Genomic DNA, 20,860 nt, shown 5'->3' on the forward strand with positions numbered 1-20,860 from the left:
GTAGATAATATGCTTTAAGGGTAACAATTAGAGCTTGGTCCATGGGTTGCAGCAGGGAAGTGGTACTTGGCGGTAGGAGACCACTTTCACATTTTCACCGCTTTGGTTGAAAGTTGCAGGATGTCCAGGAGCGTTATCGACTATTAGCAAAACCTTGTGTGATAAGTTGTTCTTCCTACAGTATTCTTTGACTCCTGGACAAAATTTATTTCTACCCCATTCAGTGAATAATGCCGAAGTTACCCAAGCATGGTTTTCGAAATATTTTTTAAGGCTCTTGGATTTTCCGAATGGTACACCAGTAGAGGCTTCAATTTGAAAACGCCAGCACCATTTCCGCCCGAAACAAGTGTAAGCCTGTCTTTGGAGATTTTTGATGTTGTAGCTTCTTCCTTGGAAATAAATGTACGTGATGGTAAACGCTTCAAGCAAAGTCCTGTTTCATCGGCAATAAAAACTTAGCTCGGGCTGTAATTGCCTTCATCAATAACTTTTAAGCATGTCGGAAATTTTTTTCGCTTCTTCATAATCAGCACTAGCCGTTTATCCAGTCAATTGTAAATTATGCAGACCAAATCTTGATTTGAACTTGCCGCACCATCCTCGACTTGCATTAAATTCGAAGGCTTCGTTTTCACTTCTGATAGTATTGAACAAACTCTTCGCCTTTTCTTGGATGACTGCGGTTGAAATTAGTATTTTTCACTGGCTCATGTCGAGAATCCAGGCATGCAGCAATTTTTCCGTCTTTTCTAATACAAAGGGTCGGTGTTTTGTTATTATGGTACTTCCTAGCTAAGGGGGGCTTAAAGGAGTCATCCCGTGTGTCGGATCCGCGCGATTTTTTGATATTCGGAGTCGTTCGGAAATTATAGTGTTAAACACGTAATAAGTCACATACCAGATTTATGTCGATCGCCGTAATGAAGCTCGTATTTATCGGTTCGAATGACATTCGAATGACTTCGCTAAAAGGGCAAGCGTTGAAGCCAAGGCTGTGCATGTGTTTCTTAAAGAAAGCTAAGGTTTATGGACTAGGTATAGCAGATTAATGGTCAGCTAAGATTTTATGGCTAAAAATCACATTCTACTTTTTAAATAGGTTTTTCTCGAAAACGCATATTAAAAATCTGCCCAAAATCTATACAACGAAATTCTTTGAAATTTTCACGGGTTATTCAGAACATATTTCTGCGGTCCGCAAGCAAACTAGGATAATTGCCATTCATTCAATAGTTTTTTTTATTTATTAAACAAGCTTTAAAAACACCAAAATTCACAAAAAAAAAGTTTAACACGATACCAAAAATTTAGCTTTTAATATTTTTTAATAATCCTAGTTTGCGAACTGTAGTTACGTCTTGATGTTAAAATGTCGTTTACTTATTTTCTTTACGATTATCACGCCCTCTAGCGTGGCAGCAGAAAAACACCGTTTTTTGGAGATTGGTGTATAAATTGCTCTATATTTCAATAATGAATAGTGCTATCGAGCTGGAAAAATTACTATGCATGCTTAAGATATTAATAAATATATGGTGGAAAATTCGTATTTGTATCTTTATCCAGTTCTTCACAAAAAAAAAAATTCCAGAAAAAAGCTGAGCAAAACGGCCTTCACACGGGATGACCCCCTTAATATACTATAATATATTTTCGTTTTTAAATTAATAACTTGCCTCTCCCTTTTAGAGGAGCTGTGTCCTTTATCCATACTGCTATGTGGGTTTTTGCTCCTTTTTCTATTAAAACATTTTTGCCGCTTAGAATATGAAGGTCCGTTTAAGAAGAAAGTTTCTAACCAAGTTTTAGTCGCTAATTTCTTACTCGAAATCAAACCAATATCGTGTTAGACGTCCTTTAGTTTTGAGTTCTAGTACCAAAATTCAATTAAAACTGAGGAGCCTTCGTTAATTTATGTGCCAGATAATTATGTATATAGGTGGATGGATTTCAATATTTGCAACGTCCGATCCTTTCAGGCTTTATTTGAACAAATCGCATACATGCCACGGATCCTTATCCAGCGTTATCTGAAAGTGTAATTACCTAACTCCCTCCCAATGTTTATCTAAGAATAACCTTCTACTGTCCTTCCGTTTTCAAGTAAACTTGCCAACCAACTATAATAAGCCAAAATAATTTGTCCAGATGGTTCCTTTTATTCACAACGATCGAAGTTTGTTCATGTGCACCAAGTTCTTCCCTTTCCACAAACATGTTTAATACGTAACTAAGGATCCAGAAAGCAAAGAATCAATAAAACACATTCACATCTTTCAAATACCTCTAGTATGCACATAGTGCTAAAAATTGTGTGATAAGTCGAAGCAAAAACGCCAAAAAAGGATTTAATCAAAGTGTGATAAGTCAATGTATACCTGTATTGTAGATTAAACCTATTAAAATGCAATGTTGGTTTCACATGAACAAGAGGAGTGGTCCCAAAACGTTAAACATCGCTGGAGTGAGAAAGGTCAACATAATGTAAATGGAAAACTTGCTCTAGCTGAACACAGCAGAAAGAAAAACGCCGAAGACGAACCCCCACCCCTCAAAGTAGTGGTGTCAGTGCGCATTCTTTAACCAAATTACTTGGTAAGATTGCTACATCAATTGTTTCTATCTCTTTAGATAAGTCATACGACGGATAAATGACTGTCTGAAACTTTATTCTGGACGTAGTTGGGTAAAAAACACACAACCATTCAGCGGCACATTTGTTTTGCAAATAACTACCAAGGATATTCTGATTCCATTAGTCACGTTACCTACAGTACCTACTCTACCGTAAGCATTCCAACTCTCAGAGGTAGTCCCCACGAAATCCTTTGAATCGCTCCCAAAACAAGTCTTTCCTGCTCTCTAATGAGTTTAAAAATTACACACCTAAACTGTGCCAAATATGAGCGAAATTAAACTTATTCAATGACCTGATCCTTAGAATTTGGATATAATTTCATTCCATTTTCTACCTTAATAACTTCCTTGTTCCGCTTACAGGGAAACACCAACTGGCAAATAAGGTGAGTGCCTCTCTCCTTGCGCTGCAGTTGCATATTCGTACTGTTAACTTCCTCCCGAAACCATTTTAATTTCTTGCTCCCATTCGACAGCGTTCTGGCAATTAACTTTGAAGTATCCTTTCGAAACATTTTCATGGGTTTCTGCCTCTCCCATCAAAGGGAAATGGAGAGTCCGTTTCGGAATGCAATATTGTAACAGATGGCTTTTGGCACGCAAACTTCCCGCAACGTATTCATTTCTATCACGTCCTGGAACGTTTGCTTCGCCACCACACCAGTGGCAAGAAAGTCAAGTGCATATGCGACAAGAGAAATGGAAATCCATTCTTCACGTACTACAGGACAAATTTTCGTGGATATTTTGTATGCAGAAAACTCATCAGAAGGACGAACATTTTCAGAATGATGCTGTGGTTTACCTGGAATGGGTGAAGGTGGCAGTCGGTGAACTTTTTAGTTAATCAAACACTGACTGCTTACGGTTAGAAGCTCTTTTTTGGAGTGCATGAATGGTATTCCTCTCAGTGGTACTTTTAATGAAGAGAAAGTGCTGATAGTCACACTTTACTGTGAGCTTGAGGAAATCAGGAATCTGAATAAAGGGTCTTTGACGACTTTCTATCCAGCAGACCGTAGTGCCTATATACGTATTGCAGTGACTGTGTGTATCCCAACTCTCAAACGGCGGAGGCTTTGGGAATAATACAGCTACTACAGAGGAATCCCGCAATGTAAAAGTGTGACACCACTTTGAAAAAACCAATGAAGAAAGTCCGAATTCGAAGTATTGATAATGAAAACTAAAAGAGTAAGGACATGTTTGAATACTAAACCACAGATGACTTAGTTCTATTTCCATGAATTTAAGGGTGCATTGCAGTCGCTTGTAATGGGTCCTGCCTTTTAGTACTTGATTTGGTATCACTTCGTTGCTCATTGGCTCGATATGGCGTAGCCATTGAAGTTTTCGGAATTTGACCATAGTAAATGCTGACGGATAGTCAAATGATTGGAAGAATGAAATACTTCAAGCTACAACAGATACCTCCCTCCGCCCCCTAGTGAGAAAGTCTTTTGACTTCGTCTAAAGCTAAACAACGAATTTGAGTGATTTCCTTTTGAATTGGGTAGGGGAAATGAATGCGTTTATGCGCAGAGTGTTGGACTCTCACAAGAATATGTTGCCTGACTACCAACTATACACCTCCCCGTCGTCAGAAAACTAGCCTAGAACCATTAGTGACATTACTTCGGGTCAGCCCTCCCCTTTCCCACTTTAAGCAGCCTTCAAGTAGGGGAATTCTTTTCACAACGAGAAGAGAGAAAAAAAAGGGAACTGTTGCTTCATGGTACTCCCTATCATCCAGCCCCTCCACCGTTCACGCTCAATCGTCTTTGCAGCAAGAAGAATTCAAACATGATGCGCAATATATCTCCACCCATCACGGCTCTTCAGCATTACTTCGAAGGTTTTGTCTCTACCACTTCATAGAACCAAGTGGCACTTCTAGCATCAAGCGTTACGAACGTTACGCGTCCAGATTGGCAGCACCGTGGATCTCCCTGCTCTAAAACCGAACTGTCTTGGAGATAAGTCTCCGGCAGCACGTACCGTTTCAATGGATCTTCGGCTGTTAAATTTTCTGAAGGCTTTCGAGACTGTTTCAATCATATAAAGCTTCGCCTAGTTTCTAGTTTTTCAAAGAGAGGACTGCCTCTTCCAACTCTTTGGATAAGAAAAGTGGGCAATCCTTCGTTCCTTCCAAGCTGCTGTTGCAAACCCTTACGGGATGCGCAAAGAATAGTGCGAGTAATTTTTCGGATCACCAGTTTACCCAAGAGTCCGCATTCCCCTCTTCCACTAGGTTCTGCCAGCAGCGAGCTTTGCTTTGCTTCTTTCGCTGCAGAATCCCCTGTTGGCTGATCTGTACTCTATCATTGTGTTATATGTCTCCTCTCGGTCGTTTAAACGTTTTGTCAAGCGACGGAGCTTATGACACTCCTTTTGGAGCTCGGTAATTTCCGCCATCCTCCAATACATACAAGGCTTGCTGCGCTGCAGTGACACCATCCAGTTGGGCTTCACCTTCGCGCCATTTTACGCACAGCGTTGGTCGACACCGAAAGGTGTTATGTATTGATGGTCGCTTGCCTAGAGATCTTCCAGAACTCGCCACCCATTCACGAGCGACACTATTGATTTCGACGCAAAGGTTACGTCAGAGATGCTTCCTTCCAATCCTGGTCGCCACAATGTTGGCGTGGATCCGGTGTTTAGGATTACAAACTCTATTCTCGCAACCCTTTTGAGAATGCGTTTCTCCTTAGAGTCTGGATGAGCTATACCCCATTCATGTGCCATGGCATTGAAGTCATCCCCAAATAGAGTCCGTCCGTGCCCAAGGCAGCGTATCAAGCATGTGTCAAAACTGCATCGTCTCATTTAGTGCTAGATATACGCTGAAAACCGTAGCGTTTAACATCAAATCCGAACAAAATCTCCGCCCTCGAGCCATCGGAAATCCAAATGGCAGTGGAGTTTTATAACTCGGGATGCCATGAAGACCCTGTTCCAATACGGTTCACTGAGGAAGGCTATATCAACTTGATCTTCATTGCGAACTGTGCTTGGAATTCATGAGGGGTTGCACTCAGAGTGCTCAGCAATTTCCATCACAGCGAGTTTTTGGCCTCAATAATTCGTAGAGGTGATACCAGTCCAGGATTTGGTTACCTCTGGATATTCATACTTGATGGCCTTTTTTTACTTCTGTCTTTTCTATGAGGCAGTCAAAATCTCGGAGTGGGCTTCTTTCTTAGTGACTTCCTGATCACTTCACAAAACGTATCTTTGTCTATTGTCTTCGAATCTAGTTTGATGAGGATTCAAGCACACTTCGTTTTTAGAATAGAATGGTGGCGACCCAGTGTTTTCTGTTTGATTAGTTTCTTATCAGCAACACAGATGCTGCCCTCCTGCCCAAGGTTATGGCTTCCGCACTGGGTCAAATATGATGGCTGTGCGGGCTAGTGAGAGCAACCAATAAGTTAGGACAACAATTGCACATTATTCACAACCAATGTTGACCCAGGTGAACTGTTGAAAGCTTGGATTTGTGCGCCATCCGCTCCTTCAATCAAAAGATTTGTTCTCGAAAGGTCTGCTATTACTGCAGTGCTAGGTCAAACATTTTCATAACTGAATTTTACTACTAGGTCAAATTTAGATGCAACACCCCTTCAACATGGTAACTTAGGAGTTCATATTAAAGATGTTGTCATCATGTCCTTGCAATTGTGTATCTGAAGGAGCAACGCTATGGTGTCTAAGGCTGGGTTCTAGAACACAGCAACTCGGATATTCAGATTTGCGCATTTTTGACAACTTGAAACCGTACCAAAAGAGCCATCATTAGAGATGTACGAAACATCACCTTAATAGGTAAAATTAGATTACCTACTACATAACAAACACTTTTTGAAAAAAAGGATATTAAAAAGTAATATTACAAACATCACCTTTCATTACTCTATTATTATTATTCTGTTAAGGAAAGTTGCACTACGTCCTTAAAGAACTATTGTGCTCATTTTACTGGTAATAGCGTAGCTATTAACTATAGTATTTCGAGCAAGCCCGCAACTGTCAGGAATTTTAACACATTCCCTACTTCCAAGTATTTCAACTTCGCGTCTGATACTAAGTATTCTCGCAGGTGCTTTGATCTACTTTGCACTAGTGCCAAACACTGTCCAAGAACGTGTATGGAGGTTTCGACACACTGCGCTCAGAACCTGCAAACGGTGTCCGTAGATATTCCTAACTTCACCAAAAGATAGTTTAGTGAGCAGTGACCAATGAGTTAGAGGTGAGGTTTAAACAATCCCTTGTGTATTCCAGTCCGGATAGGCTCGCTCAGTGTAGTTCCCTCTGCCCTTCCTCTTAATTTTTACTTTTAGCCACGAACCCGATTCCGATTGCAGAAAAGGGTTCAAGCTCATGTAGGGGCCTCCGTGACCCCTTCGTGGCAGTTCATCTACAACCTCATTGCCTTCCAACCCAACATGGCCTGGAACCCAGGATATCCAGACATTATTCTCTCTCAAGACATTCCCATACCAATTTAGAGTTCACCTGGTTGGACTCAGGTGCCTTAATCGCCGCATGGCTATAGGTTAGATTTACAATGTTCTGCCCTGTCTGTATGGCATATATTTCCACCAATATGCTGGTGTGCTTACCCATTAGTTTCAAGTACACGGCGCGGGTGTATACACCCTGCACTGAAAAAGGAAGCAAGTTGTTCCCGAAAAATCGATATATATATATCAAACGGTGTTGAGTTTTAATTTCTTAAAACTTTTTCTAGAAATAAGGCAAACATGCATTGATTATATTTGTATAGTCGAGCTACTTTTGTGGTTCGATTCCTTCATATAATTCAGAGTCAGTGCATTTTTGAACTGCTGCCAGTCTCGGGTTTGTTTTGCCCGGTTGAGCAGTTTTCGCGCCTCTGCTCTCATTTCGGCTGGGATCCTTTTCTACCAGGGTACATCCCTTGATGATTTAACTGTCTTACCCGGACAGCAGGCCTCATATGCGTCAATGGCGAGTATATCAAGATCTTCTACCACTGTTCCTAGTTGCAGTTCGCTCCTGATATCATTGCCCTTTGTAGGTGAACCAAGCTGTTACTCAGATGGGTTGCATAGAAGTCCCAACCTAATGGGATTCCTGATCAGTCTTTGCAGTCTCTGCAGAGATCGGTCATCCACCGCCGTCGTAAGGAGTCTTGCTCTCCACATTGCTTCTGAAAACTCTCCTTAATCGCGTATGGAGACCCTTATTCTGAGCTATTAGGAGACCCATAAATCCTACCGTTTCTAGTGCTACGCCTCTAGGAAGAAACACTGTTACCATGTGTGCTCCAGGTATATCATCCCCAGCACATGTAGCCAGGGAATTTAGTGTTGTCCGTTGCGCAGTTAACTAAAATGTGAACTTCGCAGTCCATTCCTTGCACATCTGCTTAGCGACAAGGTCTTCGATATTTTCCTGCTCGCCACGAGTGAGTATTTGCTCGGGAAATGTATTTGCCAGTATGGCCAGTCGAATGGCCTTGACAACATTAGCGTAGCTAATGGTTCCTGACTCCTGTCCTATCCGGGATTTCCCCCCTCATGTAGGCTAATCTCCGCTGCCCTTCACTTCTGCTCTGATAAAAAAGTCTGTCCGGGGCTTCCTTAAGAGTCTCTTTTCGTTTGACCTGACCTGCACCACTGATGCCTCTTTCCTTCTTGACGTCTGATATGCTGATTTCAGACATGCTTTTGCTAGTCCCTCCCTTTTGAGCAGTGGTCTTTGTTGGTTGTAGTTCTCGCTGTATGCCAATGTTTACCTTGGCTCCACTGCTTGATACATAAACTTCTTCCTTTTTAAGGTGTAATCACCTAGTTTGCCCAGTTCTTGTGCCCGGAGCCCGGCTTGTTTTGTTTTAAATTAATTTATTTTAATTTATGTACGCATTTGGTTCCCACGAGGAAGGGAATTAGAAGGTCTGCCGTACCATAGGCCTCCATAGCATGGTAAGACCAAACTTACTCATTGAGGCGACTAGGTTTCAGTGAGGTTTCGTTCGTTACACCCTACTGAAAATTATCCAATGGGCACAGTTCACATGACAAAATGAATTTGGAAATTTTTTTATCGGCTCCTCACTGTAGATCCGTATCGTTTTGTTAACAGTAGGGTCTTTTCATACAGGGTGTGGCTATCACCACTCATGAACGATCTTGGTAGACGAGAGCCTCGGCTCCTGGACAACCACATACCACTCTTGAAGAGAGAAATATCACAATCAGAGAGAGACAGGTTGGCTCCAGGAAGCCATATTCCGCATCAGTGTATTCTGGAGTGGACTGCTCGACCCCTTCATTAGCCTAATCGTACATATGGTATTATCAAATGTTATTTATCACTAGAGTCATTTGCCCTGCATTTATTACATTCATAGCGTAAAGTGTTCAGCGGCGCCAAATAAGTATCAATGAAGAATGAATGAACCTCTCATACAAGAGAAGAAAAAGAACAAAATATTCTGAAGAAGACATTTGATAGTACAATATTTTCACATACAAAGAACATCGAGTTCTTCGCAATCGAGTTTAATTTCACTTAGAAGTTGTCTTTACTTGGCGTCATTAAAAGTATATTTACCACTCAGAAAATCGAAATCATCCTCTCTCCTTGAAGCCAGCCGAGAAAACTGAAAACAAAGTAACCGATATTCGGCATCGGTACTCGATCGTCGCCTGGGCGAATTGTACACCACCAACATTAATTGCCAAGGGATTACACAAAACAGTTACTTAAAGCCGAGAATCAGCATTCCCATATTCATATCTATCCAAAATCATTTTCTAGCGGCGTCAGCATCGACTCAGCATATAACAGCTGCTGCCGCCACGTGTGCTACGAAAAAAATGTTTGGTGACGTTTCGTAATGAGATATCACATTACAAAAAAATACTTCTCAGCAAAGTAATATCACCATCACTGTGGTAATGTGGCGGTGTCAGTTAACGTGGTGATGTTAAGCAGTGCGATTATGTTAGGTGATGTTATAATGTTTGAATCGCACTCGGTAGGTAAGGTGACATCACTTTTGTGATATTACATACATCACCCAGCCATCTTTACTCGTCAATCATCCATAAAATCATTGCAAAAATACCTAATCATTCGGTCAAATCAAACCTAAGGGCTTGGTCCTCAGACTGAAGACGGCCAGAGATCCACTGTACTACACTCCTCCACAAACTCAGGGGAAAACTATGGAATCGGTCAGAATATCTAATATTAAGAAGGTTCTCTAATTTTTGGTCTACTGTCCACAAACGACACTGGCCGGAAAGTAAAAAAATTGTCTCTTTACTCCATTAAAATCAACGATGATATTGCAGATATGAACCGATGAGATAGCATCCATACCTGGCGTCCTTGTTTATTCTCTGAATTGAACGATAAATTTTTTTGAGAAATATTTTATAGCTGCCCTCGTAATTGAGAATAATCAACTTTATTGTAGGTCTATGCCAACCATGCCCTACCTCCCAACTCCCCCCTCCCTCAGTGAAAATAAATTGAAATCAAACAATGAAATTAAGATATTTTGCAAAACAATAACTCATTAAGAGATTTTTCGAATTTGCAAGTATGGCATAATTCGGCTGACGGAGCTTTAATATGCTCCCCAGTGAAGCTCAAACAGAACATTTTTCCGTTTTAATTGCTTTTCTAATTACTGCACACACATGAATAGAAGTTTCGATTTCCTGATTGCCCCTGTGTATCACAAGTTTAACGGAGAATTATTGAGAAGAAAAGAGGATTTAGACATTCATTTAAATGGAATAAAGGAAATCAAAGAAGAAAATAAAACATGCAACCGCAGTAGCGCTCTACCTCTGCAGCTCATCCTTTTTCAGGATTCGAATGGAAATTGTGAACTCAGTGGAAAAAACCCAACTGAACTCTTTTCCATTGGTTGAGCAGTAGTCGCATGAATAGTTGCAACGAGAAGGACTTCTCCTGGCAACGTGTGCACTCCTTAACCATCGAGGGATTTGATTTTGAATTGAATACTTCTCTGTCCGTGGCTTATCTAGAACACAGCAAAGTCAAATATCGATTTTCAGATAGACTACAGACAATGGCCCTCCATACTGCAGAAATGGACTCCCACTTCCGGTGCATTTAGCAGCATTCACTGCATGGCCAGTTCAGAAAGGAACCACCAAACGTTATGTTAATTCTATAATGACCACATTATTGCTTGTCTGACCCAAATTAGTTTTAGTCGGAAGCAAAGATTACATCCTTATGTTAACATGTCTCGAACTATGAATGAGGAAGCGCTATCACGTCCTTCAGTCTTGTGTACGTTCGCCTGAAATTTATGAGACACATATGGTCTCATTAGGGTGCAGTTAGAAGGGAACGCAGAGTCTTTTTCGTAATCAGTTCCACAAGGACATAGAATTATGTCACATTCAGAATTGGATGGATGTCTCCACACCCTACGTCGTACACGAATATATCGCATTGTGGATTTGAATCCGAAGAGCTTCCAGCATTATGAGAGTCATGCGTTCGAATGAACGAACTCAGTGCCGGTTGCATAAGTCATATTTAAACGAATTCTATAGTGCTTCATAGAAATCTGTTAGCAGAAGTGCAATCTTTCGAAATGCTGACATTTTATCTCTTATAATATTTCATGAAAACTTCGAAATCCTGATCCTCTCTATTTGCGAATAATCGAGGAAAGGTGAAGTATGTATGTTAGAACAGAACTTCCACACTGAAGTTGAGGGGTTATAAAATATACTGTTCAAACGCATTAACTTTATCTCTGACCCAGAGAAATATGGTAGGGTTCGGCAATACGTGTCCAACTAAAAATAATGTTGAAGAAATTTGATTATGGATTGGTACCTCCATTAAAATTAGATAACCAGTCCCAAGTATTCCCCTTGAGTCGATTTCTTGCTTGTTGTATCCACCGAGACTGAACCACAGCATTGTAAGACTAAACTTATTAACCTTTCCAACCAAAATAGAGGAGAATTAAAGTAATCTCATTTCCCTGCCACGAAGCAATATATTATTTCGTTACGATCCACTCCCTGTTCCCTATAATCCTGACAACTTACCTGGTACTTAGCCCGGCGTAGTCCCGCTCCGCATCGTTAAAAAATGCACGAGATGTCGACAATATCTTCATTTTATTCTCTGCCGTATTTTAAATGAGTTATGATACTTTACTTGTTTCCACCATGTCTTCAGAGTTAGTACCCACTTTGCAAGATAAAGTGCTTTCTGGTGACTTAAAGCCAAGAAAGTTCTTCTTCTTTTCGTCGAAACGAAGTTCCCTTCCACGGCGTCTTGCATATGCATGCATATATACATGTGTATATGTTTGTTGAAATTATACGACAATTTATTGTTCCTGTTAATATCTGCTTCTACTTCAACAAAACGCAGCTCACTCTTCAACCCAATGGCTTTTAATTTAATTGACTCTCCTTAATTAGAATGCGATGAATAAAAGGGATAAGGAGAAATACAGCGAGACGATGTAACCGTTAAACAACTGAGAGGTATAGAGTAGATCCAAGTTATTGGAGTTGGTAATGATCTCAAGTTACGTAATGAATGGTGTCGTACCGAGTCTCAACCTTAAAGGGACCAAGAGAACTTGAGAGGAATTGTACCTTTCTTTGAGTGATATTATCTAATAATTACTCACAGTAAGCTTAGAAACTTTAAAATATTTCAAAAATTTTTCCCAGTCATTACCCCAATTCTGACGTCTACTCAGTGTATGTATATTTGCATTTTGGTAGAAGCCTTGTAAACCTCCTTAAAAAAATTTGTAATTCGGGTTGAAGGAATTGACGCGCCTGCCAGATGAATTGCACTGACGTTACATTGTATATCAGCGGCTCCCCTGCAAATACCTTCCCTGCCTTTGGAGCTAACCATGGGACATTGCAACATTGGGGCTCTGTTGCCACGGTTGAATGTCGCATTCGTGTAGCTATTCGCCCTTTGACGTTTTAGCGGTCACGTTGTCATCGACCAGGGAAGGGAGACATAACCGTGATATGCTTTGGATGAATTTCCCCAACGAATTTATCGTCCGCTATCGTGTCACGGACTTGAAATGGAATCCAGTAGGGTACAAACATCGACTCCATGACGCGTTTCTTATCTATTTCTTGGAACTAAATCATATTCCGGAACAGAACGTTCCAGTAACCAGTACCGAGTGATAGTGAATAATAATGCAGCTGCGCTACTAACTAAGCAACAAATTCTCCATGAAATTTTACTTGAACTCGCTGTGGAGTCACCAATTTACCGAACTGACCAAAGGAGCAACCCAAATACTCCCTGAACCCAATACCCAAGAGAAGCTTAATAAATGCGGATACTGACAATTCATGACGAGGCTCTGGCCGCATTCCACATCACATTCAAAGAATATGCTGTGAATACCAAAGATCCCTCAAATAATGATTGTGCCCCTTTACTATAATTAAAACTATAGTATGTGAGCATATAACCATCAGGAATTTAAATACATATATTCCCTACTTCCAAGTCTTTCAACTTGACATCGGGTATTGAGTACTCTCCCAAGTGCCTGAACCTTGTTTCCACATTTGCCTGACAGAGCTGTCGCAGAAATTGCATACAAGTTTCGTCACTCTTCTCACAGATCCACAAACAGTGTCTGTCGATATCCCTAGCTTCCAAGGGTGATCATTTAGCTAACAATGACTAGTGCGTATTCTTACTATGATATGTAGGCTCTTCTTGGTCAGGTTTAAACAAGTCGGGAAACCGGAAGCTGGGCGCTTCAGGTATGAAAGGTTTTGTTTACTTCTTCTGTGAGTATATTTGAGTGTAGAACTATCCCATTTGTACGTAGCCCGTTAAGAATATGCTTTGGGTTGTAAATTTACACGGTAAAGACAACTTTGAGCTACTGTAACTTTGTTACTAATAGTATGATTTTGGTCAAACTTGGAGATATTATGCTTCATATTATATTTTATACTACTACTTTTGTAACTCTGGGATAAACTTTTTACTCAATTTTCCCAAAAATATAGTAATATACTATTATTAGCTTAATTTGAACAGATATCGATATGGAGAGTATTTTGAGGCCTGGGTACCGTACAGAGTTTCTGAGAATGGCTCCTTTAAAGAAATCATCACTTTGCACCCCTCCCACTCCCCGCCTTTTTAACAAATCTCAAAACTACTGACAACTCGGCTTCGAAAAGTACTAATTGAGACCATTCATTTGATACCCCACATGACTATATTTGGTGAAAAAAAATTTTACACCCCCCTTTTACATGTATGGCCTGCATGTGTATATAAAGATGGAGATGAGTTGATTGCAAATGCCATTGGATATGTCCTTATTATCCAGTGACGCTCCCGCAAGCCAGTATTTAAGTTGAAGAAGTTTTGACTAGAGTTCTGTCTGCCAGATTACCAGCCTTACAATTGCATCCAAATTAGTATTTTCGGGGTGTATCCTCATTTTTGTCCGGCTATGGATCTGCAAGGCTTCGGAGCCCTTATAGCTTTTGCGGCATATGTTACCAACATATATCTTCGAGGGTAGTTTTTGGTCTTGCATAATTCGTATATATGTGAACCCTGCTTCTAATGGCGCTCAGGTGATCAAGCCTGCGCTTCTTAATGAATGATAAGATTATGGTTTCTGCTAGATTGATACGCAACCTCGCTTTCCTGCACGAATTACTAGAAATTCTTAGTTGAGTTTGGATTCTATCGCATAGGGAGCCCTCATGTTTCGCCCTATAGATTAAAATAATGTCGTCAGTGCAACCCTGGACTTCGATTGCAGCAGTTGTTAGCTCTTCTAACAGTTTACCCACTACCATACTCCACACGAACGATGATAATACCACACCATGTGGACACACTTGGAAGTTTTCATGAATATAATTTGTACCACTCGGTACTTTTATCTGCCCGTTCTCTAAAATTCTGCTAATCCATCTAGAAGGCCAGATGGTTTTCTACCCTATTACGGATCAAGATATCTCGTATCTCTGTATGCGATGTAGTATTTGTTTTGTTTCTGTACCATTCCGTAATACATTCGTCAGCTGATACAGAGTAGTCTCGGTTGACCATTCTGCCTGATAAGCGCGTTGACGCGGCATAGGGGATTACGCATTAGAAGGTCAGTTCTAATATAGTTTTCTACGACCTTCTCTACCATTTTGAGTACGAACGTAGTTAGGCGAGTTGTTGTGAAAAATTCAGAGAGTAAATATCCTTCTTACCCCCTTTCTGGATAACCTCTTTTGCCAGCTTCTATGTCCTTAGTAAAGATCCCAAAGCAACGCGTCCCTTACCGCTCCTAGAAGAGATGCTAAGATGATTTCTAGACCTCTTTGGAGAATGCTGGGAAAAAAACACCTACTCCGTACGATTCTAGTGGTTGAAATTTCATCTAACTCTAACTACCGAACATACCGCTTTTATTGGCTTCCAATTATTTTTTTTTCCTTCTGTCTGCTGTTAGGGTGTCAGCAGAATGTTGAAGAATTCCCTGAAACTGCTTCGTTTCGCTTCCCTGGTCGCGTCGCTATGCGGCGTCAGCTCATTTTTATACCTCCGCCAGTCTCCAGTTTGTTTCGCTCAGTTGAAGAGTTTTCGCGCCTTCTTTCGAATCAAATCCTAAAAGAACCAGGCCTAGCTAGCCCAGCTTTTCTTCCTCAGTAGCCACCAGATCCACTTCCCCTCCCGGGGATCTCGTTAGGCTTTCCGCTCGATATGTTCTCCGCAGTATACATCCACGGCTTGTACATGTGCACATGCGCATGTATTTTATGTCGTAACATCTATAATTAATAAGACAGCTGTGGTATTTAGTTGCCTCCAGGGATCGCTCATCTACCCCAATGATTGGAAATTTGAATCCTTGCTTCTAAAAACCGTAATCCATTATCGCGTACTGCAATTAGGAGGCTAAAAAGCTTCTTCAGAGCTACGACTTTGTGAAGGTACACTGTTACCATGCGTGCTTCTGGCATATCATCCCCAGCACTTGTCATCAGTTCTGTTCCCGTCTAGACTAGCAATTTCAGGTCTACAGTCTTAAATCATTTCGCAGTGTTCTCCATCGTATAGTTCTCCAAGAAAGGAAATGGTGGAAAAGCTCTGCACATCTGCCTGACGGCAATATCTTCGATTTCCTGCTCCTCACAAGTGAATGTTTCAAATACTCTCAACAGTGTAGCCAGTTGAATGCCCTTCACCGCACTAATATACCTAACGGCGAGCCTAATGACTTCTACTTTCATCGCTCATCTAGCTCTGATTTCCTACCTCTTCGGTTCTGATTTGGGTTTCTTGAAAGCATTTCCCTCCTGCTGGCTGATACCCGGTGCTCCCCTCTACCTTGGTTCCATTGTTAACGATTTAGTTCTATGCTAAGTCTTATTGCCTAATGGAATTATTTGTGTCCGGTACAGAGTCTCGTTTGATTGTTATAAGTTCTTTTAATCTTTTTTATTGGTGTACTCATTTGGTTCCCGCAAGTATGGTAATTAGAAATTCTGCCTTGCCGTAGCCCCCCGTAGCAGTCGTCTAGGTATCAGGGAGACTCTGTTCGAACACAGTTACCCCCATTGCAAAATATCCAAGGATTATATTTTTTTGTTGGGGATGCTGGAAGTCCTGAGTCCGCACCCGCTTAGTGATGGACCGAACCACTTGGGAAGCAACTTATTTCCTCTTTTGTAGTTCACGGACTTCTCTTTTTCGAGTTGAACCCAAGATTTCAAAAAAGCAAAAAAATTGACGACGGTGTCGTCCAGGGCAGAGGGAACTCATCAGACGCTGCCTCACATCTGCCCGGGACCAAATCGGGCCTGATTTTATCAACCCAATATCGATTGCTATCATTCAGGCTAGCGCGTAAGCCACTTTACCTAAGCCGATTCTGAAGCCATAGTGTATTGTTAAGGCGGTCCTCCTGTAAACTACACACTTCATCCAGTTGCCCAAGCTGATACTACGGCATGAAGCAGTATAGGGCCAGCACTCTAACTGCAAAGATTGTAGGCTAGCAACATTCGACATCATCCTTGGCAGGACCATATTAACATTGGAAACCTTAACACAAGCATACTGCAAATACTGGTTGAAAATCAATTCTTTGTTATATCCCAACCTGTTCCAGATTAATACTTCTTTCATTACTACTAGTATGTTTAAATGCCTTTGGAGGCTGTTGGCGCGTATGAACGCCGGGAACAATTTTCAGGAGGAGATAGGAACTGCCCGATCTTTGAATTTCGTCACTGGAATCCCCTAGGTGCTTCGCAATGCGTATACCGCCTCTGCGAAGAGGCGTACTTCACAGTATAACTAGCTCGCGGTTTCTTCTTGTTATCTTGCAGATTTACTGTTTCACCTTCTGGTCAGTCCCACTCATTGCCCTCTGAGCCGTCTGTCTGGCTCAATCATACATCGACTGGGGAAAGTATAACGCCCCGACATCAATAACTCGCATCTACCGACCAATCTGATGTGCTCTTCCTTCGATTGAAGACTATTTCCTGGTGATCGTTGTAGGTGTAGTATCCTTGACGTTCCAGGACATATCACGAGTTACTTGACGACTAACAAAAGTCACACCAATCTCCCCAGTGTATATTGCATGCAATAAATTCAAAATTTCGGGTCCAAGACCCGCAGTTCTAGTCGATGATATTACTTTTTTGGTTCCTTCGAATCGGCCTGACTTCTCTTAATATGTCTGCGTAAGACATTTTGCCAGTGGTAAATATAATAATCGCAGTGAGCAACTGGCTCACGAAATATAGATTTACGCTAATAAAAAAAAATTGGTTGTCCCAATCAAAAAACAATCTTTTCATTTATAGATGACTACATATGATTATAATATAGATGATAATATAGAGCATCCCATTGGGCAGTTTGGTACAAATCCGACTATAATTAGCAAAACTATAGTGGGTCAAAACTGTCTGTTCCGCATAAATTGACTACACGATAAGACATCATATGAACATGTGACCGTCAACTGAGTCAATGGAATTTATATAATAATGAGACTGGGGAAGTGATGTATTTAAAGAACCACCCCATCCCGAGCCAAGGTAACAAACAAGCAAGAAAGCACGTCTCGACGGAACACCGATTTAGCCAAATTTTTAGGTCTTCGGGGAAACTGTCACCTCTTGGTCGGCTCTGGCCACTCAGGATTATCTTCCGTTCATTTCTCCCGTCTTTACAAAGGCTATGGAGTGTGGAAAACAAGCATTAAATTTAATGATGGCAACAGGCGAAGTAGTCGAGACTTAGGTTCCCTTGGCTTGAAAGAACCTTCAATGTTTCACACATATTCGGAATAGGCGTTCCTAATTGAGGTTTCTATGGACCTAGATAGGGCTCTAAATTTAGTTAGTAATTGGTAGGAAGTCGACTATGCGGAAACTGAATATCGAATTCTTCCATCTTAGTCTTATGACCGATTGTTTAATTTAATATGCAAGTAGACCTCAAGAGAGAGGATGGCTAGCATTAATTTTAAGATAAACTGGTTTATAAAAAGGGTCCCTCCGACCATCGATGAACTACAACTAAACCCGTGAAGCCAAAGTTGTTAGTTGAACTGGTTATCGCACTCTTCTTATTTGCATTCATGACAGAATATAAAGGAGGTCAATATATCTTCAAAGCGTTATTCCTGTCGACGGCGCCGTCAAACTTGATAGTCGTCACACATAAACAGTGGTAATTCTGACAACTTCCTTCTTCATCAATTGGATCTATCTCAACATCAACAACAAGTTTATGCAGGTCCGTGTTAGAGGCAGAACTTTGAAAATTACCCCCACTATTTCTCATAAGTTCTGGGCTTTCTTGAACTCATATCTGCGTGAATTTGCCAGACCCCCTCGGGTTGATCAAAAGGAAGAAGTGGCAGGGGATGGATCCCATATTGAGGACAAGCGACAACTCCATTGTTTATTATAATATAATGGAACGCACTGTCACACCACACAATAATGGTGGGAGAGTTTAACTCCCTTGAGAAGTCGTTGGGGCAGCTAAAGCACGTTGCTAGAAACTGTCAGCAATGACGCATAGGTGTGGTTCACAGACTACAAACTGGAAGCATTATCGGGAATTGCACATCTTCAAAACTAAATGAATAGAGTCGACTCGCTTGTATATTTTCGGTATCACACGGCTCACACGACAAACGACAGTGATTTATTTCAATACGGGTTAGTTTCTACGAGGCCAATTAAACACCATTATCTGGAATTCGACACACATCTACAATCATTAAACTATTCTGAAAAATGTGATATTTACTATAAAAACTAAACAGAAGAAAATTGTTTGAATCTTTATGTAAAACACCTAGTATTTGCGCGTTAGTCCAAGGTAAGTGGTATACTAAGCACTCATTAATAAGAACAAATGAATAAAATCCACACATACTAAATTAAACCAAGTATTTAAATACTAACAAGAGGTTCAGCTCCGAAGCAACTTATCAAGGACATAAATTACACCACTCCTACATAGTCTTGTTCTTCAATTGTCAAAAGCCGTCAGACAATCTGTCCGTTGTAGTCAAAATGCAAAGATCTTTGAGAAAATGTTTAGGTAAAGTATTAACCTTGTCCTGTTCCAGCTGCAAAAGTTCAGTTATCAACCCAGCATTTCCATTTCAACTGTTTTTACAAAAAGCACAGAATAATCATCCAAATTGCGAATCTTTCTCTAAAATCCTCATCCACTCTGAAAGCAACAATTTCACCAAGGTTTTCCACTTGCCCAGCATCCTACAGATATCGTCCTTGTAGAATCACCTAACCAGAAAACTTTTTATCTCTTTGAAAGGATATCACTCATTGTTCCAGCTTCATAACATGATACAAAATACAAATGTAGTGCAGAGGGATGACAATAAACCATTATGAACCTATTTGAGTGCATCTCGAAATTGGAAAAATCTGTCGTTAACAACGGGCAGATAGCACACATTCAAGTGAAATTCATTTGAAATAAAATGATTACGAAAAGGATACGAAACAGGAATGGCGCCCTTTCGACCAAGATATCCAAGACAGCTACAGCAACAATAGCGTCATCCACTGCATCCGTAGCTACTCAGTAAAGAGTCTTTGTCGATAAACAGACGAGCTGGCGAATAATACGTTTCCGCAGAAAAGAAAAGGATTGTGGAGCTCGTATACCGAAGCAAAGGGACTCAGCGAGGAGTTGAGACGAAGCCCAGCCATAGAGATGAGCCATAGCAAAAACTAGAACAAGGCGAAGTAAACATGTTTACCTCAAGCTCGTATCTGTACAGCACTTGATTCCTGTTTGCAGTTGCAGTCATTGTCTTACGATTCACTCGATCGCTCAGACGACTTTTCGGTACAAAAACCGCCTTGTTCTTCCTGGAGACGTGGAAGGAGACAGAAACAGGAAAGAATAAATAAAAGGAGTACGAATCTCATTCAGGACAATAATACACGAAAATCGAATCAAAAGAACAGAAGCATGGCATTCGCAGCCGCACGTATGATTCTCAAGGATAAGAGAAGAAAATCCAAAGAAGACTTTCCCACGCCGCAGCGTACACGGAGTAAGGTATTTAGTAAAAACAATTAATTTCATTGTAGCGGAACTTTGAACTGATCCTCATCCCAGTCAAAGTCACATACGCACATTTGTTCGCAATAAATTAGACCGTTTTGACCAAATTCCCTCGGAAGTTGGAAGCCCGCATTGATGCAGCTCCAGACGAAATGCATCATGCATGAGACTACTCTTGTTCTGCAAATCCATAAGTGCATCCTCGGGGCCGACTTGGAAACATTCACTCATGTTCAACTCCATAATACACATTGTTTACAGATTGTACTGTATTTGTTTAAATAATAGCATAGAACTCGTTGAAGTTGTTGTAGCGGTTAGTCGTAGTGCTGTTCAAAGTTTAATTCAATTGCATGTGGTTCTATTGTTGATAGCAAGCCGTTTGCATCTCGTTCAACGGTCAGCTACCTACGAGTATGTTTGTTGCAACGAAACATGCATCAGAATAAATACACTTTGTTGTTTTCCGAAAACGAAACAATAACGCATGATGAAAGCTCTAACATAAAGAATAATGGAAAGACATTAACCTTCGCCACAGTTACAGTATCTGAAGATTGAAAGT

General features: G+C 40.8%; 1 protein-coding gene across 6 annotated transcripts in view; it reads left to right on the plus strand.

Annotated features, from left to right (window-relative positions):
- The window catches only part of LOC119658037 (calmodulin-A-like), a 498,102-nt gene that overhangs the window by 323,959 nt on the left and 153,283 nt on the right, over positions 1-20,860 (plus strand). For 3 of the 6 annotated variants that reach the window (XM_038065273.1, XM_038065272.1, XM_038065275.1), the window contains exon 2: positions 19,534-20,289. The exons of 2 other annotated variants lie outside the window; for them this stretch is intronic. In XM_038065273.1, the coding sequence (XP_037921201.1) occupies positions 20,200-20,289 (90 nt within the window). In that variant the 5' untranslated portion in view covers positions 19,534-20,199. The remainder of the gene's footprint in view (positions 1-19,533; positions 20,290-20,860) is intronic. One more of the 6 variants, XM_038065274.1, reaches the window with a different exon arrangement.

This window comes from Hermetia illucens, chromosome 5, assembly GCF_905115235.1.
Source record: "Hermetia illucens chromosome 5, iHerIll2.2.curated.20191125, whole genome shotgun sequence".
Classification (NCBI taxonomy): domain Eukaryota; kingdom Metazoa; phylum Arthropoda; class Insecta; order Diptera; family Stratiomyidae; genus Hermetia; species Hermetia illucens.